This window comes from Benincasa hispida, chromosome 7, assembly GCF_027475165.1.
Source record: "Benincasa hispida cultivar pf3 chromosome 7, pf3_genome.v1.1, whole genome shotgun sequence".
NCBI classification, from domain to species: domain Eukaryota; kingdom Viridiplantae; phylum Streptophyta; class Magnoliopsida; order Cucurbitales; family Cucurbitaceae; genus Benincasa; species Benincasa hispida.
Window position 1 is genome coordinate 62,157,647 of NC_143484.1, and position 26,253 is coordinate 62,183,899.

The window sequence follows — 26,253 nt, forward strand, 5'->3', positions numbered from 1 at the left end:
TACCAAGTTTCACACTTATATCATTAAAATGTACTATCTTAAAGCATACAACACCAAAGTTAACTTCAAAATATAGATGCTTAGGAACTCAAGTTCTAGAGTCTATCGTCTCTCTTTCTAAGTCTCTCTAACTTATGAATAAAAAAAAAATTAAAAAATGAATAAAATCCATGAACCAAACTGACAGTCAGTTGATTAGTTGCCACACACGTCAAAATGAAAATTAGTTTTCATAAAATAAAAGCCAACTGCTCAGCTTCGATATCGATTTTTTTCATAAAACTGACGATGACTAATCGATGGCACCCCCTTAATTAAAATTAAACCTTTTGATCTCTCTCTCTAGTCGTTTGTTTTGGGCTTGGGCTGGTCATATTTTAGGCTTTGTTGGGAAAGCCCAATGACATTGATTTCTTGGCTCCTCGCACTCGCAGGCACGGTACGAGTATTCCATCTCTCCTTTCGTTAGTTCGCCTGCCTGCTGTGCTGGTTCTTTTCTGTTGTTTCCAGTTCTTCCTGCTTTCCCACTACCGCGATTCCGATTCTCTTCCCGCAAAAATCCGTTATTACTCTCCCACTGTTACATCTTGCGGTTCTAATCTTCTTCACCTTCTTCAATTTCAACTTTCATTCTAGGGTTTTACTGTTTCTGAGTTGGCGGCAATTTGCTTTCCCTCTGTTCTTGTTTCTTTCTTCCCACGATCAAACGAACATCTCCATATCTTTTCTTAAATTCCCCCCCAAAGTCCCATTTTCATCATATTGAAGATTCCTGCTGTAGTGGAACACTCCCGTCATTGGTCATTGCCTTCTTGAAGATTTTGATTGAAAACAAAAATTGGGCTGAAGGATGAAGCGTAAACGAGGGAACAAGAAAAGCAAGCGTAAAGGGGATACTGAAGTAGCTGGAAAAGAAGCGGCTTCTTTAGTTACTGAGGAAAATTCAGGTTTGGAGGAGTTCGATAATGACAATGATAAGTATGATTCTGCAACGGAAGTCCGTACGCCTTCGTCCACAGGAACTGACCATCTCAATGTTGCAACCCTTAATGCAGAGGGACCGATGGACAAATCTGCAGGGAAATCATCAGTTGGACGTGTTAAAGTGAAGCTCAGGACCTCAAAAATGATGGATGCTCAGCCTAATTCTTCTGATGCGCTCACTCAAAGTGACACTGATAAGAGCAGTCTTCAAATGGGTTTAGAAAAACAAAGTGTAGTTTCCGAGAAAATGGAAGATTGTGCCAACTCGTTGCCTGAAAAGGAAACTGGTGTTTCTGGGACTACTACAACTGCATCCAAGAAACCGGGGAGCATAAAGATTAAGGCTTCCAAGAGCTCCGGAGCAAGTAATAATCCGACAATTACTGTAGTGAAGCCACAGGCTGACACTCGGATGCCTCAGCAGGATTCTCGACCTAATAAGAAAGAGCTGGATTCTGCTCTCACGGCAAGTAGTCTCTTCTTTTGCTTTCCCTTTTTCAATTTAGTGCGGGAATGATTTTGATTGTCATTTTCAAAATCACTATCAAACATGTCTTTATTCACTCAAAAGTTTAGGATTTGATTTTACACCTCAAATGTGATTTTCATACAATCAAAATGGATTTTGAATTACTAAATTCATATTTTGAGATAATTTTCAACATGACAAAAGTTGATCCAAAATACTCCCAGACATGGTCCAAGGAACTCAATTTCAATGCTAAGAAAAGGCGGTACCGATGGAGTATACATAGATTAGTTGTCTACCTGAAGGGTCAAGAGAACTTGCACAAATGGCTTCACGAACATGTAAATGAAAGAAAAACCGTAGGTACCAAAAACATGTGAAAGTATAAATCTAGTAGAAGGCCGATCATCTGTTGTATTTTTTAATGAGTATTCAAGGTTTTTGCTTGACTTCTTATGCCTGCTTAATCCACATCTTACAATGGTCTTTTCTCATATTCAGGTCATAAAGAAAGTCATGAAAATGGATGCAGCTGAGCCGTTTAATGTTCCTGTGAATCCCGTTGCTTTGGGGATACCTGTAAGTATGGATTGTTATATAAAATGCTCATTGTCTCTCTTTGTAATTTCACGTAGTTGTGTTCCCTCCAATACTACTTTACAGATCTTTTTCTTTACATATCTTCAGTCTTTACGTGGATAGGCTAGTGGAATGGAGGTTATGGCTGTGTAATTATATAAGCACTTCATGAAGGTTTTGGCTTGCTGATATTTTTAATTTTCTGAATGACTCTCCTCCCCAAATTGCAATTATTAAATTAAATAGCTTGACTGGCTGTGGGAAGCTTCATAATCAATGAGTTTGCACTGCATAATTAATTGCAGTGGAAAAATAAAGTGGGGAAGATTAGGATAAGGAGCTTCATAAGTCTCTAATTTTCGTTGTTTCGCATCTGGACCCAACTTACAGAACCGGCCCACTGGGATGGGCTAGCCGTTCCTCTGTTATGGCTGACATCATTCATAACTTGAAACGCTGTTGATATTGCATTATTATTCATTTACATTTGACTGGTTGCTTATTCATATAATGGCACCATTTTTATTACATTGCAACTGTTGTTCCCCTTCATACTTTTTAATTGATAATTTTTTTTTCCTGCAGGATTATTTTGATGTGATAGATACACCGATGGATTTTGGGACAATATGCAGCAATCTTGAAAACGGTGTTAAATATATGAATTCAGAGGATGTTTTCAAGGATGTGCGATATATCTGGGAGAACTGCTATAAGTATAATAATAAAGGTGACTATATCTTGGATCTTATGAGGAGGGTGAAGAAAAACTTTTCAAAATATTGGAGTGCTGCTGGATTGTACAATGGGCAAACTACAACAACCAATGGTGAGAATTTGGTCAACATACTGGGGTCCTATAATTCATTGGTGTTACTAAAATTATTATACTCCTTAGTTATCTCTTACTGACTAGGTGGAAATCAAATTGAATGAATTTGTTATTTCTTATAGTTGGTGATAAAATAGGCTGTGCACATACATGTCTATGTGGCATTTTTCACTGGCATAGATATGACTTCCTGCAGAGATATCTATCTATATAAGTTTTGGTGCATTTGACAACTGTGGTCGAGGGATTCTTTGCTGCATGGAATTTATGTATTTTTCTTCTTCCCCATCGCAGGTGTTGATATAAGCCAAGAGAATGGTGGAGCATCCAGTCAGGTGAGACCTCTGAAAGGCCAGTCAAAACAGAAATCGAAGAAGCGTCATGGGTATGATTCTGCAACCTGCATAAAGTTACATCAGATACAACTTTCATTTATGGCTCTTGAGTTGCACAGTAGAACAAAAATTTAACCTTTATGTTCATCGTTAGATGATGAGGGAACTGCTGGAGTGAGTTTGTTGCAATGCAACAGTCTGGATATAGGAAAATTCTCATAACGTGATAGTAGAAGGGAATTGCTGGTATAGCTACAGAAGAAGCCAAATGAGTTTAACTGAATGGAAATTTTTAACTCGGCAGTAAATTCTCTGGCTAGCTAGTTGGAAATTTACTTTTTACTTTTGAGTCTTTACCCCCATATCTGTAGTAAAGTTACTGACCTTGATGTTTGTATGGAATAGTCTCTTTATTTCTTATATGTTTCTTGAGCGTAGAACTTCTGAAGTGAGATGCAAATTGAAGTGCTTCTTTTTTGCAGAAGGCGCCATAAATCAGATTGTTTATGTGCAATATGTGTTTTAAAGCGTCGTAGGAAGGAGCGTGAAGAGACTGCTAGAATTGCTAAAGACCAAATTGGAGCTGGTAACAACCTAGCGCAAGATTTAAAGTTTGAGGTGACTTAAAAGTTTTTGGAATTTAATCAAACCTTTCTTGATGTGAAGGAAAAACCGGAACACTGTCTTATTTTTCCCAATGCAATCTTTTATATAAAATAAAAAAATTACTGGTGGGTTAATTTAAGATAAGATGTGTTGTTTCCATTTCTATTCTGGGATGAACTTTGTATTTGTGTCACCTTTGAAGAAGAGAAGCAAGTTTCAGTATCCATTTCGTGAGATCATAACAGAGATTGCATAGTCATATTCAAGCATTTGGAAAAGAATTTGATATTGATTGACATTTCTTGCTTAATGATTACTTTCTATTTATTTTTTATCCGTATGTTTTTCCTTTTTGTTAAGGAATCTTTGCGTGGGGGGGAAAGTCCTGGCAGCGTGGATTCATCATCAAATGCTGATGATTCACTAGACAATGAACTTGGTGTTGAGGAAGAAACAGGCGACGAGGTGAAAATGGATGTTTCAAAGCAACAGTTTAGCACCCCAGATGATAAGCAAGATGTAGGTGAGGAGGAAAAAGATGAAGGAAATGAAATGGGGAAGAGTATGGGCACTGATTCCAAAGGAACCGAGCAGTCGGATCGGTCAGGGGAGGATCACAGTAGACCATTGAAATCAACAATGGAGGAATCAGGTGACTTGAAAATGGAGGATGTTCAGCAAGATATTCATAATTCAGAACGGAAGGTATTTTGCTTTCATTTGTTGGCTTAAAAAACGACTATTAAACAAATCGTCATTGAACTAGGAAAGAAAAACTGGTTGAATTAATTTCAGGAATTGGTTAATCTTATTTAATTGATAGCAAACATAGCTTCCATTAAACAAAAACCAAGAAACAAAAACAAAGGGTGGACCGAGGAAGTAGAGCAAAAACAGACGGGGTATATGTTGTAATGGTGGTAAATGATATAATATTAAATTTACCAGCACTGTCAATATGCGATATAACATGATATTAGGGCGAGTGATTCATGGGTTTTATGTTCAAATCTCTACGATGTTTTTTTTCTTTTTACTTATTAGGTCTTCTACATATTTCAAGTCTGCAAGTGAAGAGAAGTGTTAGATGATATAAATATTAAATTTATCTTCATTAATCAATTTAAGTTTTTGGGTCAATCAATGATTTAACGAATGGTTTGATGGTAGGAGGTAGAAGAAAAACGAAGAAAGAAACTAAAGGCATGGGAAGAGTTGAGCATTAAAAACCCGATGGTTTTAGAGCTGTGTGGAGTCGTTTTCCCTGTGAATCCAAGATCTGTGTGGAGAGGACCCCATTCATTGCTTCCACAGCACAAAGCTTCTCGCACTAGCTCCATTCACATGGCCATAGAAGAGTTAATGAAATAGTAGCTAAATTATTGTATTAGCTGATATTGATAGGCTTTCGTATTTTGCATGTATCATAAAATTATATGACTAGGGGTAGTCAGTTGCTTTGTAATTGGCTATTGGAAAAGTGGCCTTAGAAACCTATACAATTTAGGTGAAATTTTGTTTTTAAAACAGAAATTTGTAGAAAATGTAAACAAATTCTTTATTTTCCCTATATCTAAAAACATGGTTGGTTCTAATTTAAAAACATCAAATTTGTATTGAAATTTTGAAAATTGTGTTTGACTGCAAATTTATAGCAGGGAAAGATACTTATATGCATGTGTTCGGTGAAGTCTATTCTTTAAGAGTAAAATAATTTAAATTTTTATGTTGAGGTGTGTGCTTTACCGGACGAAGGAAACCTCTTAGCTTGGCCTTAGATAATGTGTAAACTAATATAGCTCACTTAATATTCGACTCTCCTATTATAATTATAAAGTTCTCAATTATTATAGCAATAAAAACTATTTAAAAACCCTCTAAAATTTTCTATATTATTATAACACACAACACTATAATAATGAACTCAAAGTCACGAACCAAACTGGAGCTTACTTTCTAAAGAAAATTGACAGATTTGAATCGTCAAAAATATAAGAGAATAAACCCCGTACAGAATGAGATCGGGTTCAACTTCAACTCAACCATTGATTTTGAATGCCAAAATAGAGTTGCATATAAATAAATAAAATTGGAAGTGAATAGAGAAATGAATGGAGTGATTTCCTTCAGTGGGGAGCTGGCGGTAGATCATATCTGACATGGCCGAGGTAAAGTCCGCATGCAGGAGCCATTGGACTTGCCGAATTAACATTCTTCGCTTCCAAGATTCTTTCTACTGCAGTAAATAACACACCATATTATTGTTCTACCTTGAAACAGCCTATCAATAACACAAACACCATATCATTTGAATGGGGTGATTTCATGTTCTATTAATTCTAAGGGAAAAAAAACTATATTTTCTTTTTTTGGTCGTTTAGGATTAAATTTTATTTGATCCCTAAGGTTCCACTAAATATTAAGTTTAGTTTCAATTTAGTTTTTAAGTTTCAAGATGTTACAATTTTACTTTCGAAATTTGAGTTTTATTCCAAATTTATCCTTAGGTTTCAAAATTTAACTTTTAAACTCAATTTTCACTAAATACTCATTTTTTTATCTTCGGTGTTAATGTCTACTAATTAATTTAAGAGAATTAAAAAAATTATAATTAATAAGATTTAATACCAAAGGTTAAAAATGAGTATTTAGTGAAAAATTGAGATTAAAAGTGTAAAATTTGAAAATTAGGGACTAAATTAAAACAAAAATCAAACCTCGATAATAAAATTATAACATTTTGAAATTGAATGCCTAAATTTAAATCAAACTTTAAACTTAACTAAAATGCTACAGATGAAATAGAAACCAGATGAAAGACCAAAAAAAATATTCTTTTTTCAGCAAAAACTATAAGTAATCCTATATGTTGCTGCCCAGCCACATACCATCTCCTACTGTTAGATCCCCGGTACCAACCGCCTTAAGAACTCCAACCATCAGTCTCACCTGAGAAATATATATTCCAGTCCAGAAAAACGAATCAATTAATCTCATGAATAAGAAAAAGATTGTTAAAATCATTTTAATGATTCAAAACCAATTTTGATGATATAAAAATCGCACTTAAAAACGTCAAATTAATTTAGAGTGATTAAAAACGTGTTTTAGAGTGATTTTGAAAAAAAAAAAAAAAAAAAAAAAAAAAAAAGCGATTTTAACAACTTCAGAATCACCCCAAACATGCATAAAGTCTCCGGTGTTAGTGATTTTGAACCTGATGATAAAGAAAAGAGCGTGCTCGTGCTGTCACCACAAAACAACGATGTCTTCTCCTGATTCCAAATCCAACCTCGCAAGTTTCTGAATGTGGCACTTCACTATCACCTTCTTTGCCCTGCCTTTGCTTCCGCTCCATTGATGTTGGAAAATAAGGCGTTGAAACCACCTCACAAACGTCTAGTTCATCCAGAGTTCTAATTGGTGAGTTTGCCTGCACTGCAAAATGTACATCTAAACTAATTTACATTACACCATACACTTTCAACCCTCGACCACGCCCGGGCTTTGGTTACAAACAAAATGTATAATAAGCTGGGAACATAAATAATTTTAGTATCAAGTGACCTGACAACCAGCTGCCCTGAAGGAGCTAAAATCATGATGCCCAACAAGCACTTTGCATGCATCCTGAATTCACACATTTTAATAATTTTTAGAACTCAAGGAGACGCTTGTACAAACAAATTCTGTTCAAGTTCATCATACATTCCGATAATGTTGCATCAATCCAAAATGTAAATTGATATCCACATGTTCTCCAGCATTGCATTGTTACTTGTTCATACCTGCATTGCCCCAATATTTAGTGTCTCAGACACGTGCCATGCTCGATCCTTCTCAAAGCTTGATAGAGCTTCTGGCCCAGAAACTAACCGATAAAAGTATCTGAAAATATTTCATGCTTGTTTTATAAAGGCACGTACAATTAATTCTACTATCTAATATGCAATAACGATATCTAACTACTAAAGCATGGACGGATGATACTCACGTACGCTCTTGAGCCTTATATCTAGCATGAAAATCATTGGGAACACTTCGAACATCGACTACAGTAACATCACCTTCATGTTTCTGAAATCAAAACCAATATAAAACCTCTCATTCATCATTTTCTTGGTTAAACAATTATTTAAAAAAAAAGGCTCAAGCTGGAAAACGGAAGTTATTTCTTAGATGCTCTCCTTTGAACAATGGTCAATAATAATGGTAAAAGGATATACAACAGTTTTAAATCTAAATTCAATAGAAATCTAATGGTAAAAGGGAAGATTCTTCATTCTAACGTGCTTGCAAATTCAAAAGGATTAAATTTTATAGATTGGAAATGGCAATTTTAACAAGACAATTGCATGTAGCATTGTTAAGTTAAAAATAAAGCACAAGATCATAACAACGAAAATAACAGAAACAAAAGTAGCTGAAAAAAGTGATTGGCCAGCGCCAGCGGAGAACCAAACCTGTAAGAAATGATTCACCGCCCTATGAACCACTCCTGGTTCATGAGGTGGTAACTGCATCATAGTTAGGGCAAACAAGTTAGCATCTCTGTGGCAAAGTTGAGCACCATTTCTTCAAACTTATATGTTTTCATGTATAAGGAAATGTAATCAATCACAACAATAAAGTTGATTAGTGAACTAAAGTATTCAGGGAAAATTACTCATCTAGTTGAGCAAACATTATAAGTGTACATATAAGAGGGGATGGGGATGCTGATATTCGATTATAAAGGGACAAACCACTTCTCCGGGCTTTCTTTTGCTTATGCGCTCAACATCAACATGACAAACATTTGATAAGGCATGTACTCCAGCATCCTTGATTGTACCCAAAAAAAGAAAGGAAAGTCACAACGTGAATGGAATGTCCTAATATAATTATGTTAGAAAGAAACATAGTATCACACATGGGAATTTGAATGTTAAAGAAAGCAAAAACTATTGAATTGATAAAATGTAATAAAAATATACTTGGTCTTCACAACTACAATAGTACGTGCATATGATGCAAGGTTGCAGTTCAGCAGAAAATCTCAAAGTTATTTACCCTGTACTCTTTTCTTATAAGAAACAAAATAACTTACCATATTTGTTCTAAACTAAACATAATTTATAAGAATATGGTTGGTCCATAAATTTCGAGTAGATAGAAATATTATTTTTTCTTTTGCCAACAATCAAAGTAATCAAAAGAGCAACTTCATTATGGATCCCATTCCAATTTGCACACATCAGAATAAATGAATATGTAGCAAGATGCATTGCAGAGCAAACAAGCCAGAAAAACTGCTTATCCTAAAATGCCACCATTGATTTATTTGAAAATCTAACTTAGAACAGTCGAGGCAAGTTCATTATCTCAAATGAACATACGCTCAAGAATTTCAACATTGGTAAGCGAATAGTCAAATTATAAGTTCAATTGCATATCCTTCTCTACACATATCAAAGCTAGTGGGAGAAAAACTACCAGAGAACTGAAGAATCAACAAGATAAAAGTCGTGGAACCTTGAGCGAGAACTGTCTTCAAACTACTTTTCAATTTAAATGAGGTTATATCTTCATCTGGTCTAATAATATCCCCGAACATTCTAATAACTAATAACATCAATAAGATTGTTTTTTATGACAAAAAAGAACAAATATCCAAAATAAGATAAACTTACAGTTCTGCTAGAACAAAACACTGAGACTGGTTGACCAATAAACTTCTGGAACGCTTCCTGACAAGTGTAAATTAATCATTTTGAAAGAAACGTATGTTAGGGTACCACCTAATAGGAATCAAGATCTAAAATATATTGAAATATAAAGTATGAAAAACTACAAGATAAACCAAGTATAAGGCACTTGGAACCTCTCCGCTTGAGTATGCTAACTCAAGTCCTAAGTCACTCAACTATTGCATGTCTTCCCTCAATTCCCCTCCATCTTTATAACCAAACACCTTAACCGACTACCTAACTAACTACCCCTGTACCCTTGCATTTTTTTTTCCAAATGGAAACAATGTTTTTCATTGATAAAAATGAAAAGAGACTTATGGTCGAACTACAATGAGGCATAATAAGCATATGAAACTAGAACACGAATCTACTACTTATGTGCCCTTACCAATACCATACTACTTCTACCCATAAATCCCTATTAGTTCCCTTACAACTACTACATCGTGTATTTCAGGAAATGCATCGTTCAAAAATGAATCTTACTTTTCAAATCGTTTAAATGACGAAAGGCAGAAATAGAAATAGAACTTGAGCATAAGTCCATGAAAGTTGACACTATGGTGACTTGGAAACGATATAGAAGAGTCAGAAAGTAGAGACCCTTTGTAAATTTTACTTAACGCGATATATCGGTCTAGTATTAAGATACTCAAAGGTAAATAACATGCTCAAACTTCAATGATCAAAGTTGGGCAAATAAATAGCCAACACCAAGAGTACACGTGGACTTAAACCACTTGTAACAAACTGTTTAACAAATACAAACAGAATACATGAGAAATACATCTTAATACTCCCCCTCAAGATGACATTACAATGTTAAGTACACCCATCTTGGACATTAAATGGGTAAAAGGTGAAAAGGGAAGGGCTTTTGTGAAAATATCAGCCAGCTGATGTTGAGTGCGAACAGGTAGCAGTTTTATAGCACCCTTAACAATCTGATCCCGAACAAAATGACAGTTCAACTCTATGTGCTTGGTGTGCTCATGAAATGTTGGATTGGAAGCGATATGAATGGCGATTGTACTATCACAAAATACTAATGAAAGAGATACAACAGGATCTTGCAAGTCCTTCAAGAGTTGAGTTAACCAAGTAATTTCACTAGTAGTTGCAGCTAAGGCCCGATATTCCACTTCAGCAGAGAACCGTGACACTGTTGTTTGCTTCTTGGATTTCCACCACACACGAGACTCTCCAAGAAAAATACAAAAACCAGTAGTAGATTTTCGAGAATCAAGACATGAAGCCCAATCCACATCAGTAAATACTTGTATTTGAAAACAAGATGAAGGTTTAATCAATATACCTTGACCAGGAAAACTTTTCAAATATCGTAGCAAGAAGTGAGATTGGCGAGGTTTAGCCACATATTGGCCAAGTTTATGCACTGCAAACATGGTATCAGGACGGCTGATAATAAGATATAGTAATATGCCAATGAAACGTCTGTAAGAGGAAGGATCATCTAGCAAATCTCCACTTGTAGCTTGCAATTTAGTACATGGAAACATGGGCAATGAAACAGGCTTGGAAGCCAAAAAACCAGTGCCTTCTAAGAGCTGCAGCACATAATTTCGTTGTGAAACCACAATACCTCTGGATGAATGAGCTAACTCGAGGCCAAGGAAGTAACGCAAGGAACAAAGGTCCTTTAGGTTAAAAACAGAGTCTAAATGAACTTTCAACTAATCAATATCCACAATGGATGCACCTGTGATAATAATATCATCAACATAAACAAGAAGAGCAACAAAACTCTTACTAGTGCCTCGAGTAAACAGGGAGTAATCGGACTTGGACCGAGAAAATCCAAGAAGTAATAAAGCATGTGAGAACTTATCAAACCATTAGCGAGAAGCTTGCTTGAGTCCATATGTCGACTTATGAAGCTTATAGACAAGGCGCTCCCTCTTACTAGCAATAACACTATGCTTATAGCCCAATGGTAGATCCATATAAACATCTTCAACAAGATCACCATGCAAAAACACATTATTCACATCTAACTAGACTAAGACCAATTCATAGAAACAGCTAGATTAAGAAGAACCTTCACAGTGACTAACTTAGCCACTGGAGAAAAAGTTTCGATATAATCAAGCCCTTCCTGTTTTGTATAACCTTTTGGCACAAGACGGGCTTTATACCGTCCTATAGAACCATCAGGTCTGTGCTTGATCTTGTAGACCCACTTGCATCCAATATAATGTTTGTTGGGAGGAAGAGGAATTATAGACCAAGTCTTGTTAGTTTCCATTACTAACAACTCCGTTTTCATGGTCCAACGACTATAGGGAACAACCTGATGATAATACTGACGTTCATATGTAGATGAGACACTAAGCACAAAATTGCGAAAGGGAGGAGAGAATTTTTCATAGGATAAAACTTTCTCAATAGGGAACCGAGATGAATTGTGCTGCTGTAAGGAAATACCACCATGTAACAAATTGCAATGATAATCTTGCAAATATGATGGTTGTTTTGATGTTCTAAGAGACCGACGAACTTGAGGTTGAATGACATTTTGAGGAGGCAAAACAATTTCTGATTGATTATCACTCTGAGGTTGAACAACATTATCAACAGATTGTGAAGCCAAGTCAGTAGCTTCAACATTTGTCTCAGAAATAGATGCTTCTGTAGGTATATTTCCATAATGAGGAATTCCTTGAACAACATCCTTGCGAGCAACAGAAGGAGAACCAAAAAACTCAAAAGAGTGTGGCAACACAAGTTCGGGAAAAGGATCAATAACATCCTCTGAACAGTAATAATGTGAAAAGGAAACACATTCTCGTGGAATACAATATCATGAGATACAAAAAAATGTCTTCTTCTCAATGTCATATAAACGATAACCCTTCATCCTTGGTGGATATCCCACAAAGACTAATGGAATAGCTCTAGGATGAAATTTGGATCAATGGGCTAACAATGACGAAGCAAAGTACAAGTAACCAAAGACACGAAGTGAGTTATAATCTGCATTTGTTCCATTTAAATGACTGTAAGGTGTCTTCCATCCAATGACAGGTGAAGGAGTTTACTCCTTAAGCCCGAAAGGAAGCGTGAAGACAGCAGACATCACTCTTTTGTGATATCTATTGTCCACTTACCCCAGTATACTAGATAATTCTTATAACACAAGTGTGTCTAATTTCAAAGTTAATCTGATTAATTACAACTATCTATACTAAGTAGGTTTATAACATATTTGTGATTCTTTATGAAGCCTAATAACTTTCTATCGTAGTAGGATCCAGGGTTTCGCTCCACTAGAGTGGTAGATCCTAACCTCGAGTGACATTTTCAGAACGTCATCTTCCGCTACCTGGGAGAGAGGGAAACAAAACATTGGAAAACGTAAGCTAGAAGCTCAGTGAATGGTAAGGCTTTTAAGAAATTAGGTTTTTCTTTAAGTAAATCGTTTTGAAAAAAATTTCACAAGCAACAATCATAAGCAATGTCAAGAAATAAGACATAACCACCCCAGCTTGATAGCTAAGATACGAGCGTGATCATGTGTTTCTCAAGTAGTCCAGTCCAACCCAAGACGCAAGTGCGAAAAAACAATCCCAATACCCAATATGGCCTGCCGAATGTGCACATGTCGACAAAATCCCGTTAAACGTGCTCGAGACACGCTAACATTTACCTAAGGTACAATTCCAGTTTCTAGACAAGCCTATTATCAAGCAAAAGCAAAGATACACAGTCATTCACGTAAAACAATGGAAAATCAGTAACTTACATCCGAGAGGACACATTTTCTGACCATGCCAACCTTACCAAACCATACATATATATACCATAACATATATGTATATAGGTATAACCAAAACATTCAAAAATAAAACCATTCACAGTTCAGCTGCAGGAGTTTCTCTTTCTTGAGCCTTTCCCGCTTCCCTAGGCTCCTTCCTAATTCTGAACCTATGTTAATCCTAGAATCAACTTAGAATCCCATATTCTAGGGCTAAAACAATTTTAGAATACCTTCTTGGCCTTAGCCATATCTTACCAACTCCAATAGATGTTAATCTTCATCCTAGGACAAACCAAGACAACTGTGGGCGCAAGGGGTCACTTTTTGCAGACTAATTGGTGCATGGAACTCTCTTTCAATGCAAGGCAAGCATGATCAACGCATGGTAGCCCACCATCAACGTATGGTAGCCCTCCATCAACGCATCCCCCTCCCTGAGCTCCTCAATTCTTTCCAACTTCCTCTCCATTTAAGTCTTCTTGAAGATATTTTGAGTTGTGAAATGAAATGGAGTCTTCTCAAGTATTTATAGGCATCCAAGAGGGATCCTTGTCAACCCTCCTATGCTCCAACGCATGATGACACCTCAATTGTATGGCAAGTTTATGTGTCAACCCCATGCAAAGTCCAACGCATCCCCTTTGACACCTCCTCCTTACATGCAGAGCTTAAGTGTCTCCACCATGCATAAGCCAACGCATAGCTACTTTTGAGATGTCATTCCGATCTTTTGCATGTCCTACTATGCGCCCACCTCATCCTTGGCTCGGCCAAGACTTCCCTCGGTTGAGCCACGTACCTCACTTTGTTGTCAATACATCCTTGCTCCCCAAGTTTACTCAAATCAACGCATGCTAGCTATGTTGGGCACATGGTTGCTTCACTAACCACCCTATATGCGTCCAACAAGCTCCTCCTATGCACCCAAGAGGTGATCAACGCATGGTCCCCTATCTATGCTCCCATCTTGCCTCTTATCTCATAGCTTATGTAACGTCCCAGAAGCTAGGTAAATTTAAATTAATTCATGAAATTATTCGTTTCTTTTAATTTAAGGCCAAAGTTTAGGCAATTAAATAATTTGTTTGTGGTTTGAGTTTTTTTTTTTTTTTTTGGGGGGGGGGGGGGAATAGGGGTTATATTTATTTATTTCTTTTTATTTTTTTTTGTTTTGTTTTGCCTTTTCTTAAAAGAATTAGGGCTAAGGGTTTGGTTATTTAAAAAGGGGACCTCGAGATGCATGAAGTAAAACAAACAAAGGAAAAAGTGGGAAATCTTCTTCTTCTTCTCCCAGCCGGTTTTCTTCTTCCAGCCGTGCAAGGAGTCCGCCACCTAGTCATAGCTGTCGTCGATCGCACACCAAAAGGCGTCGCATCGTCGACCCGAAGCCGCGTTCGTCCAACCACCGCCAACGCCACACGTCCCTGCTTCAGTTTGCCATTCCAGACGTTCGCCGCGACTACCTTTGTCGACTTCGGTCAGGTCCGCTGTCGCCGTGAAGACGCGAGCCACGCCATCCGCAGCCGTCCTCAGCTGCGTTCTATCGTCTTCGTCAAGGCCATCGACACCCACGGCAGTGTCGTCCATACACGTCGAGCCTGCTCATGTGGCCTTTATTCGCGTACTGTGGGGTAAGAACTTGGTTGTTTTGGTCAGTTCTTTTGAGGTTTCTTGAAAGATCTTGACTATTTAGTGAAATCTTGGCTTGACGATTGGTCCAATTTTGAATCAGGAGACTGAAGTGGAGGTTCTAAGGCATTGTAGCAACCGCCAAAGCCTTCATTGGTTATTTTTGGCAAGTTTTGGGGGTAAGTTATGTGAGGATTGCTAAATTAATTTGTTTAGATTTTGGGGATTCGCGTCCCAAATTGAACTGTGTGTTTGTGGTTGGTGTCAGGGGCTTTGACTCAAGCCTTTGCTAATTTAGGAGGGAGATTCAGCTATTCGTTTTCTTTTGCGTGGGCCTAAACCCAAGGTAAGCGATTTACTAACGGTTTGCCCTTGAACCTAAGTATGCGTACCACTGGTTCTAATTGGAATGTAATATTTTGATATGTCTGTAAATAGATGGATGAATGGTGAACGATTATGTAGTCTTGGCATGATTTATGACGTTGTATGAATGCTTATGTCTGTATGAGATTGCAGTGACTGTTAGCGTTTCCATTGGGCTATGCACATCACATGTTGTGAGCCTTCGGGCCCACACCCTATGCTTATGTACGGTGTCCTTTTGGGACCACCAATTATGTTTATGTTAGTACCCACCGAGGTCACTACTTATGAAAGCGTGTCTTCGGGTTCACCCCTTATGTCTATGTCTATGATGCTACTGTGCACCTGTGTCCCGATGGGAAGGCTAACAGATCACTAAGTGGGCCCAGTAGTGGGTCGCTTACTGAGTATACATATATACTCACCCTTTTTTTTTCCTCTCGTGTTTTTCAGATAAGGGCAAAGATAGACCGGTGCATGACAAGAGATATCTGTGACCTGGCCATTTGGACGAATTATTGCTTCCGCACTTAGGTTTCATTTACTAGTGTCTGGTTTAGGAGTCAGACATTTTAAAATCCTATGAAATATTCCTTGATTTCATTTATTTATTTATTTAATTGTTATTTATTTTAAAGTTGGGTTAGGGGTACCCCAAACGGTATTTTCAGGATTTCTCTTCTTTATTTATTTGAGCTTTATTTAATAAAATAAAAATTTTATCTCTTTTGTTTAATTATTCTTCGAGAAATGTAATGCACAGCCTATGCATGCATAGATTAGCGTCCTAGAAACATACTAGAAATTTGGGTCATTACAGTTGGTATCAGAGGATAAGTTTTAGGTTCTGTAGACTGACTTACATCGTGAGTCCAAACTGTTCCTTATGGCCACAAATGGATCTCTGGTCATCGCCAGGTATGTCATTTAAAGTTCTTTAGGGAATTATGTATGAAATCTTACCTGTTGTGCAGTCATTTGATGGTTTATCCTGCTAGCGTTTAATTAAAGCGTTACGTGTGGTTATCAGGTATGGCACCACGAACTAGAGGAAGGGGCAGTCAGGGTAAGAAAGTAGTTAGGGAGCAGGACCCTGACATACAAGATTCTGAGGTACAGAGCCAAGAAGTGCGGGACCCGCCACCTCATGACCCTTCTGGGTCAACCTGGCAAAGGGTTAGACCAAGAAGCGAGCCTCAAACCCTGACCGTGCCCCCGCCAGGACTGTCATCCTCAGAAATTCCAGTAGAGTATACGGCCATGGCTACAATTATTGGGAATGTCGTCACACAAGCCATAGTAGGGCAGCTAAAGGATATGGTGGCCGAGCAGATAGCTCAGCACGCATAGTCGCAGCAGGTGCCATCCTCGTCAGTCCCGTTACCACAAGTTCAGAATCAAGATAGGGCCCCGAACCGGACTGTGGTAGGCCCTTCCTTGGAGGTCAGATATCTACGGTACTTCAAGAAGTATGATCCCCCGATGTTTTACGGGTCCCTGAAAGACTCCACAAACGCAGAGTTGTGGTTGTCCACTGAGGGGATTTTTCAGTACATGAGGTGTCCAGAGGAGCAGAAGCTGCAGTGTGCCGCTTTTGTTCTCATCGATAATGTCAAGCACTGGTAGCGCTCAGCTGAAAGAATGATAGAAGTCAGTGGGGGCCAAGCCACGTGGGACCAGTTCAAGGAGGGGTTTTACGAGAAGTATTTCTCTGCTCACGTGAGGTACAACAAGCAGTCTAAGTTTATGAATCTGAAGCAGGGGACCATGACAGTAGAGGAGTATGAGAAGGAGTTTGACAGGCTGTCTTGCTTCGCTCTTGATCTGATGTCTACTGAAGCAAAGAGGGCTGAAAGATTTGTGCAAGGACTTCGAGACGGGGTGTGAGGTATTGTGCAAGCTCTGGAGCCTCCCACCTACGCCACAGCATTCCGAGCGGCAGCACGTGTGAGCTGTCCTTCAAGGATAGAGTTCCTGAAGTCCTTGATGGAGGAACCTGCCCCAGGCCAGAAGAGGAAAGCTGAGCAGAAAGCCCCGGGACCTCCGCAGAAGGTTCAAAGTACAGACAGGTCGCTAGGGCACGCCCAACAGCAAGCTACTGCTTCAGGAGGAGTTTGGAGGGAAAAACCGGTGTGCAAGTTGTGTGGGAAGCATCATCGGGGACGCTGTCTGATTGGCACAGGGACTTGCTTCAGATGTAAGCAGGCAGGACATACGGCGAACCAATGCCCTAGTAGTGGTTCTGAGAGTGTAGGGGATCAGCCCCCGAGTTCGCATCAAGGTAGTTCAAACCAACAACAACAGCACGATCGGGTCTATGCCATCAACTGTCAAGAAGCTGAGCATTCTAGAACAGTAGTGACAGGTACGCTCCCAATCTTGGGGCACTATGCTTTGGTATTATTTGACTTTAACTTGTCTCACTCTTTCATTTCATTGTTATTCGTAAAGTATGCTATGCTAGTTTTAGAACCCTTGGGTTATGTTTTATCAGTATTTACACTGTCAAGAGAAATTATGATAGCAAGTGAAAAGATAAAAGCGTGTCAGTTAGAAATAGCGAATCGCACCCTTGATGTGACTCTAATAGTGACAGACATGCATGACTTTGATGTGATTTTGGGCATGGATTGGTTGGCTGCCAACCATGCTAACATAGATTGTTCTCGTAAGTAGGTGATTTTTAACCCCTCTAGGGAAGCCAGTTTTAAGTTCAAGGGGGTCAGGACGGTAGTTTTGCCCAAGGTGATTTCAGCTGTAAAGGCCAAGAGGTTGATTAACCAAGGTGTCTGGAGTATCTTGGCTAGCGTAGTTGACACTACAGAAACCGAGATTGCTCTAACCTCTGAACCAGTTGTGAGAGATTATCCCAATGTGTTTCCAAAAGAACTTCCAGGGTTGTCTCCACCAAGGGAGATTGATTTTGCGATCGAGCTGGAGCCAGGCACTATTCCCATATCCAAAGCTCCGTACAGAATGGCTTCGACCGAATTGAAAGAACTGAAGGGCCAATTGCAGGAACTGCTTGATAAAGGGTTCATACAACCCAGTGTTTCTCCGTAGGGAGCACCAGTATTGTTTGTGAAGGAAAATGATGGATCGTTACACTTATGCATAGACTACAGGGAATTGAATAAGGTGACCATCAAGAACAAGTACCCACTTCCTAGGATCGATGACCTGTTTGACCAGCTACAGGGTGCTACCATATTTTCCAAGATTGACCTATGGTCAGGTTACCACTAACTGAGGATAAGGGACAGTGATATCCCGACGACTGCGTTCCGATCCAGATACAGACATTACGAGTTCATTGTAATGTCTTTTGGTTTGACCAATGCTCCAGCGGTATTCATGGATTTGATGAACAGGGTGTTTAGGGATTTCTTGGACACATTTGTAATTGTTTTTATTGATGACATCTTGGTCCATTCCAAGACTGAGGCAGAACACGAGGAACATCTTCAGAAAGTCCTAGGAACGCTGAAGGAAAACAAACTGTATGCAAAGTTTTCTAAGTTCGAGTTCTGGCTACAAAAGGTGTCCTTTCTTAGAAACGTAACGTCGAAGGACGGGATTTCAGTAGATCCAGCTAAGATTGAGGCCGTTACAAATTGGCCCCACCCTACAACGGTCAGCGAGGTGCGCAGTTTCCTGGGGTTGGCTGGGTACTATCGTAGGTTTGTAGAGAATTTCTCTAGCATGGCCACACCGTTGACTCAGCTAACCAGGAAGGGAGCTTCGTTTGTTTGGAGCAAAGTTTGTGACGACAGTTTTCAGGACCTCAAGCAGAGGTTGGTTTCAGCACTGGTTCTCACGGTACCAGATGGCTCCGGGAATTTCGTGATCTACAGTGATGCTTCTAAGAAGGATTGGGGTTGTGTGCTTATGCAGCTTGGTAGAGTGGTCACCTATACCTCCTGCCAATTGAAAAACCATGAGCGAAACTATCCTACTCACGACTTGGAACTGGTAGCGGTGATGTTTGCCCTGAAGATCTGGAAGCACTATTTGTATGAAGAAAGGATCTAGGTTTTCACCGACCACAAGAGTCTGAAATACTTCTTCACCCAGAAAGAGAGAAACATGAGGCAGCGCAGGTGGCTCAAGTTAGTAAAAGATTACGACTGCGAGATCCTCTACCACCCAAGTAAGGCGAATGTGGTGGTTGATGCCCTCAGTCGAAAGACCGCTAATTCGGCCACCTTGATCACTAGGCAGGTTCAGTTGTGTAAAGATCTGGAACGAGCAGAGATTGCGGTGGCAGTGGGGGAAGTCACTTCGCAGCTAGCCCAATTGACAGTACGACCAACCTTGAGGCAGAGGATTATTGTTGCACAGCAGGGTGATCCGGACCTTGTTCAGAAATGTCATCAAGTAGGGTCAGGCCAAGCCAGTGAATTTTCTGTATCGGTGGACTAGGGCCTCCTATATCAAGGACGGTTATGCGTACCTACAGATGATGGCCTGAAGGGGGAATTGTTGACAGAAGCTCACAACTCCCCATTCTCGATGCATCCAGGCAGTACCAAAATGTACCAAGATTTGAAGCGGTATTACCGATGGCCCAATATGAAAAAGGAGATAGCTGACTATGTCAGCAGATGTTTAGTCTATCAACAGGTGAAGGCCCCAAGGCAGAAGCTAGCGGACTTGCTATAGCCATTGGATGTGCCAGAATGGAAGTGGGAGAGTGTGTCCATGGATTTCATTACGGGTTTGCCCAGGTCAGTGAAGGGCTTCTCAGTGATTTGGGTTGTGATAGATAGGCTCACCAAGGTGGCACATTTTATTCCAGAGAAGCCCACGTATGTGGTGAGTAAATGGGTTGAGCTATACATGAAGGAGTAAGATTGCATGGTGTGCCAGTGTCAATTGTGTCCGACAGGGACCCTCGTTTCATCTCCAATTTTTGGAAAAGCCTCCAGGCAGCCTTAGGGACGCGGTTAAACTTCAGTACAGCCTTCCACCCCCAGACGGATGGGCAAATAGAACGCTTGAATCAAACGTTGAAGGACATGTTGCGCGTTTGTGCATTGGAGTTCTCAGGAAGTTGTGACTCCCACTTGCATATGGCAGAGTTTGCTTATAATAATAGCTATCAGGCTACCAATAGAATGTCGCCATTTGAAGTTCTTTACGGTAGAGGTTGCAGGTCTCTTGTTTGCTAGGGTGAGGTTGGGGAGAGAAAACTGATGGGAACTGAGTTAATGGAGATGACAAATGAAGCTATGCAGAAGATCAGGGCTCGAATGCTAGCAGCGCAAAGTAGACAGAAAAGTTACGCTGATGTTAGGCGTAAAGATCTTGAGTTTGAGGCAGATGACAAAGTGTTACTGAAAGTCGCGCCAATGAAGGGTGTCCTAAGATTCGGAAAGAAGGGTAAGCTAAGTCCACGTTTTGTAGGGTCATTCGAGATCTTGGAGCGAGTTGGCCCAATAGCTTACCATTTGGCTTTGCCACCGTCTCTCTCCACGGTCCATAATGTTTTTCATGTCTCTATGCTGAGGAAGTATTTAACAGACCCATCTCATGTGGTGGACTTTGAGCCCTTGCAGCTGAATGAAAACTTAAGTTACGAAGAGAAGCCTGCGCGGATTGTGGCCAGGGAGGTGATGAAAACTTAAGTTACAAAGAGAAGCCTACGCGGATTGTGGCCAAGGAGGTGAAAGTTTTGCGCAACAGGGAGGTGCCACTAGTGAAGGTTTTGTGGCATAATCATCAGTTTGAGGAAGCAACTTGGGAACGAGAGGACGAGATGAGAACACTACATCCAGAGCTCTTCTAGGACTAGAACTTTCGAGGACGAAAGTTTCTTAAGGAAGGAAGGTTGTAACGTCCCGGAATCCAAGTAAATTTAAATTAGTTCATGGAATTATTCGTTTCTTTTAATTCAAGGCCAACGTTTAGGCAATTAAATAATTTGTTGGTGGTTTGAGTTTTTTTTTTTTTTTTTGGGAAAAGGGAAATTGGGGGTTGTTATATTTATTTATTTATTTTTATTCCTTTTTTGTCCTGTTTTGCCTTTTCTTAAAAGAATTAGAGTTAAGGGTTCGGTTATTTAAAAAGGGGACCTCGGGATGCGTGAAGTAAAGAAAAAAAAAAGGAAAAAGGGGAAATCTTCTTCTTCTTCTCCCAGCCGCACGAGCCTTCTTCTTCCAGCCGATTTTCTTCTTCCAGTCGCGTGAGGAGTCTGCCACCTAGCCGTAGTCGTCGTCGATCACGCACCAGAAGGCGTCGCCGTTCGTCGCCGACCCGAAGCCGCGTTCGTCCAGCCGCCGCCAATGCCACGCGTTCCTACTTCAGTTTGCCGTTCCAGACATGCGCCGCGACTGCCTCTGTCGACCTTAGTCAGGTCCGCTGTCACCGTGAAGACACGAGCCACGCCATCCGCAGTCGTCCTCAGCTACGTTCTACTGTCTTCGTCAAGGCCGTCCACACCCGCGGCAGTGGTCGTCCGTACAGCATCGAGCCTGCTCGTGTGGCCTCTGTTCGCGTATTGTGGGGTAAGAACTTGGTTGTTTTGGTTAGTTCTTTTGAGGTTTCTTGAAAGATCTTGGCTATTTAGTGAAATCTTGGCTTGACGATTGGTCCAATTTTGAATCAGGAGACTGAAGTGGAGGTTCTAAGGCGTTGTAGCAGCCGCCAAAGCCTTCATTAGTTATTTTTGGCAAGTTTTAGGGGTAAATTGTGTGAGGATTGCTAAACTAATTTGTTTAGATTTTGGAGATTCGTCCCACAAATTGAACTGTGTGTTTGTGGTTGGTGTCATGGGCTTTGACTCAAGCCTTTGCTAATTTAGGAGGGAGTTTCAGCTATTCGTTTTCTTTTGCGTGGGCCTAAACCCAAGGTAAGTGATTTACTAACGGTTTGCCCTCGAACCTAAGCATGCATACCACTGGTTCTAATTGGAATGTAATATTTTGACTTGTCTGTATGAGATTGCAGTGACTATTAGCGTTTCCATTGGGCTATGCTATGCACATGTTGTGCGCCTTTAGGCCCACACCGTATGCTAATGTACGGTGTCCTTTTGGGACCACCACTTACGTTTATGTTAGTACCCACCGAGGTCACTACTTATGAAAACGTGTCTTCGGGTTCACCCCTTATGCCTATGCCTATGATGCTGTTGTGCACCCATGTCTCGATGGGAAGGCTAACAGATCACTGAGTGGGCCCAGTAGTGGGCCGCTTACTAAATATACATATATACTCACCCTTTTTTTTTCCTCTCGTGTTTTTCAGATAAGGGCAAAGATAGACTGACGCATGACAAGAGAAATCCATGACCTGGCCATTTGGACGAATTATTGCTTCCGCACTTAGGTTTCATTTACTAGTGTCTGATTTAGAAGTCAGGCATTTTAAAATCCTATGAAATATTCCTTGATTTCATTTATTGATTTATTTAATTGTTATTTATTTTAAAGTTGGGTTAGGGGTACCCCGAACGGTATTTTTAGGATTTCTCTTCTTTATTTATTTGAGCTTTATTTAATGAAATAAAATTTTTATCTCTTTTGTTTAATTATTCTTCGAGAAATGTAATGCCAAGCCCATGCATGCATAGAGTAGCGTCCTAGAAACATACTAGAAATTTGGGTCGTTATAGCATAGCTTCTTCCTTTTGCTCATAACTAGAGTATGCACCCAACCTACACTTCTCCTCCTAGGTATGCGCCCAACTAGGGTTCTTGAGCTTCCTTGCTTGCTCCTCATAGACCCAAAAAATGGAATCCATAAGGCCCCCTATGCGCCAACCCTAACCCCTAGGCGTCCATCTTTCTTCTTCTTCCTTCTTCCTTGGTTTTTATCTTCTTGTCAAAGCATAGCTTCCTTTCACACTCAAAGGCATAGCCATGTATCCTTTTTGCCTTACTTTCCTCCAAGCATGCGCCCACTTCCTCCCTTGGTGGTGCATAGTTCAACGCGTGGTCTTCCAACACAACCACTTCTTTCCTCAGGTTTTCACTTAATCCCAACCATCTCACAACAACACTTCCTATGCGTCCAAAATCCCAAGGGGAATCACCCATAATGTCCAACCCTACCCTTGTATGCGTCCAAGTCTTCCTTCTTTTCCCAGAATATGTTTCACTTGTCTTATCTAATGTTAAGCCCGTACTCCTCATATCCTTGGTACTTGGTAAATTTTTCACTTTCCTAGACCAATTTGGAGTTCCTCCAAGTCCACATCCCAGTTTGAACACTTGGCTAAATCCCCTTCTATGCTATGAGTTCATAGCATAGTTTACATACTTAGTCAAAATCCTACTCCAAACTACTGTGCCTCCAATACTTAGAAATTTCCTTAGGTACTTTTACTTCTTCCAAGGCATAGTTTTAGATACTTAGGTATCTTTTCCTTCCAAGGCTTGAATTTTGAGTTTCTCTCTCTGCCTAAAGAATCTTGTGAAGGTTCGGATGTTACACTGTTAACACACATTCTCCCTAAAATCAAAATGAGATAGAAACTCTAGACTTATATCGAAATACCTTTATATGAGCATTGTACTGATTTTCCACAAAGGTAAAAACTGAGGACCAATCCGCAATGCATGACTTATGTCGCATAAGAAATTCCATATTAAGACACTCAAAAGTAAATAACATGCTCAAACTTCATTGATCAAAGTTGGGCAAATAAATAGCCAACACCAAGAGTACACGTGGACTTAACCCACTTGTAACAAACTGTTTAACAAATACAAATAGAATACGTGAGAAATACATCTTAATATCTAGATATTTCACATTTATTGCCAATGATTACTAAAACAAAAAAAAAACAAAAAAACAAAAAAAAAAACAAAAAAGGAGAGGAAAAAAGGAGCCATGTAAATTGTAAAAGTTCATCTTCCTTTTGGTCTCGTCTCTCAAGGCACAGATTGTCAAAACATCTAAACCAGCTAAACAGAGCGCCGATACAAAGAAATTGCGTCCCATTTCAAAGAGTTTCATTGATTAAGAAGCAAATGCAGTGTAAAGACAAATGGGAAAGTACCTCAAGCGCCCCAACCACCGTACGACAGTTCGGCTGCTGCTGAGAACCAGAAAAACGAGTTCCAATATACTCGACGGCGACAAGGTAGCGTTGGATTCCAGGGTTTCGGTTCATAGTTTCTGCTTCCTCCTCGTGGCGGTTGAGAACTTCGTCCGTGGTCTTTCCAATTTTCAAGGGCCTTTGAGGTGATGAGTCGATACTGAATTCTAGCCCATGCTTCTGGTTTTCCGTCATTTAACTTCGCCACTCCTGCCGAGATTATTGGAATCGGACACTGAATCCAAAGCTTAAGAAATGTAGCAAAATTGTTCCAGTGTTGGTTTAAAGCATTGTAGAGGTGAAAGACGAGTGTTTGATTGAACTTTTTGCAAGAAGTTACCTCGTCACTGCCAGAGGTAGATAGTGGGAGTTTGCTTTGCTAGGTCGTACACTGAAAATTGGCCCGTTTGTGAAGGCCCAAATGATTTTTTGCTTTTTCACCATAAAATTTAATGGCTATTCAACGAAATAAGAGATGAGATAGAAATGATATTCTATCACACAAGTTTTTAATATCGAGAATGAAAATATCTTATTTTAAAATATTTCATATTTCTATTAATGAAGGTTTTTATAATCATTTAAATAATTTTTAATGGGTTTTTTCTCTCTCTTACTTTTTATCTTTTCATGTTATTTGTTTATTTTCCTTGTTGATATTGGTTAATTTATTTAATTTTTATAAATATGCTTAAATTAAATTTATATTTGACATATATAATTAATTTTATTAATAATAATACTAATATAATAATTTATTATATTGTTATGAATTAATATGAAAAAAACCATCATCTTTTATTAAAAAAAATATGAATAACCATAATTATATTTGATTAAATCCCTTTTTATTGGTGTTCGCACGAGATTTTAAAAGAAATTTATTTCGTGGAACATGAACTTTGTATTTGTATTAATTTTGTGAAAAGTGAGTACAATCTCTAGTACATAATATTTTGATGCTTTCAAAATAAACTATAGTCTTTAAGTTGTTGATCTTCTTGGATGATCGACCATTTGACTTATTGATCTTCTTGGATGATCGGCCTTTACGCTTGATGATCTTCTTGGATGACCAGCCTTTGGGTTTGTTGTTCTTCTTGGACGATCAACCTTTGGGCTTGTTGATCTTCTTGGATGATCAATGTTCGCACAAGGCTTTCGGATAAACTTGTTTCGTGGAGTTGAACTTGAGTTAGTGTTGATGTTGATGTTGATTTGATGTGATGTGGTTCGATCTATAGTACTTGATCCTCTGATTCTCTTTCGGTTCAATGCATACGCTTGATGTATAGAAGCAGGACGTGTAGATGTTCTTGAGCTTTGAGTCTTGGAAGAATGTTGTATCTTCAAAGGACTTCGATCTTCAAGCATGGTCAGAATGCTTGTATCTTCAAAGGATTTCAGTCTTCATAATGCTTGTATCTTCAAAGGACTTCAGTATTCGGGCGTGGTCAGATTGCTTGTATCTTCAAATGACTTCAGTCTTCAGAATGTTTGCATCTTCAAAGGACTTCAGTCTTCAGAATGTTTGTATCTTCAAAGGACTTCAATCTTTTGAATGCTTGTATCTTCAAAGGACTTCAGTCTTCAGAATGCTTGTATCTTCAAAGGATTTCAGTCTTCAAGCGTGGTCAGCTTCAGGAGTCAAGGAGTCTTTTGATTGTAGAGAATTTCTTCTAAGCTCTCTAGAGTGTAGAATTGCTGACCCCGAGAGCTTATCTATTTATAGAGTTCACGGATGGGCTTGGGCTTGGCCCTTGGATTTGAGGAGATTGAATCTTCAGCATGTAAATTGTGAAGATATGATCAGTTTGTTGAAATCTTATAATCTTCAAAGCTTCAAATAATTCAGATCTTCAATACTTCAGACTTTGAGAACTTCAGTCTTCGAAGC

General features: G+C 39.3%; 2 protein-coding genes across 5 annotated transcripts; one reads left to right on the forward strand and one right to left on the reverse strand.

Annotated features, from left to right (window-relative positions):
- The first annotated feature begins 349 nt into the window (after positions 1-349).
- Positions 350-5,408, forward strand: LOC120070084 (DNA-binding bromodomain-containing protein). Of its 2 annotated transcripts, XM_039021935.2 has the most exons (8): positions 409-947; positions 1,056-1,450; positions 1,955-2,032; positions 2,618-2,861; positions 3,159-3,249; positions 3,682-3,817; positions 4,166-4,510; positions 4,976-5,408. In XM_039021935.2, the coding sequence occupies exons 1-8, from the start codon at positions 851-853 to the stop codon at positions 5,174-5,176; spliced, it is 1,587 nt and encodes a 528-aa protein (XP_038877863.1). In that variant the 5' UTR covers positions 409-850; the 3' UTR covers positions 5,177-5,408. The 2 variants fall into 2 exon arrangements, with proteins under 2 accessions (XP_038877862.1, XP_038877863.1); XM_039021934.2 differs by having other exon boundaries at positions 350-1,450.
- A 262-nt stretch (positions 5,409-5,670) lies between these two features.
- LOC120070086 (Pseudouridine synthase family protein) lies at positions 5,671-24,800 on the reverse strand. Of its 3 annotated transcripts, XM_039021938.2 has the most exons (11): positions 24,318-24,779; positions 12,845-12,880; positions 9,478-9,534; positions 8,551-8,628; positions 8,269-8,322; positions 7,800-7,882; positions 7,594-7,693; positions 7,373-7,435; positions 7,023-7,238; positions 6,694-6,754; positions 5,671-6,041 (listed from the first exon to the last, which is right to left on the reverse strand). In XM_039021938.2, exons 1-11 carry the CDS (start codon positions 24,549-24,551, stop codon positions 5,932-5,934), a joined length of 1,092 nt encoding a protein of 363 aa, XP_038877866.1. In that variant the 5' UTR covers positions 24,552-24,779; the 3' UTR covers positions 5,671-5,931. The 3 variants fall into 3 exon arrangements, with proteins under 3 accessions (XP_038877866.1, XP_038877867.1, XP_090171649.1); XM_039021939.2 differs by lacking the exon at positions 12,845-12,880 and having other exon boundaries at positions 24,318-24,800; XM_090315523.1 differs by lacking the exons at positions 9,478-9,534; positions 12,845-12,880 and having other exon boundaries at positions 24,318-24,686.
- Between the last annotated feature and the right edge of the window lie 1,453 nt (positions 24,801-26,253).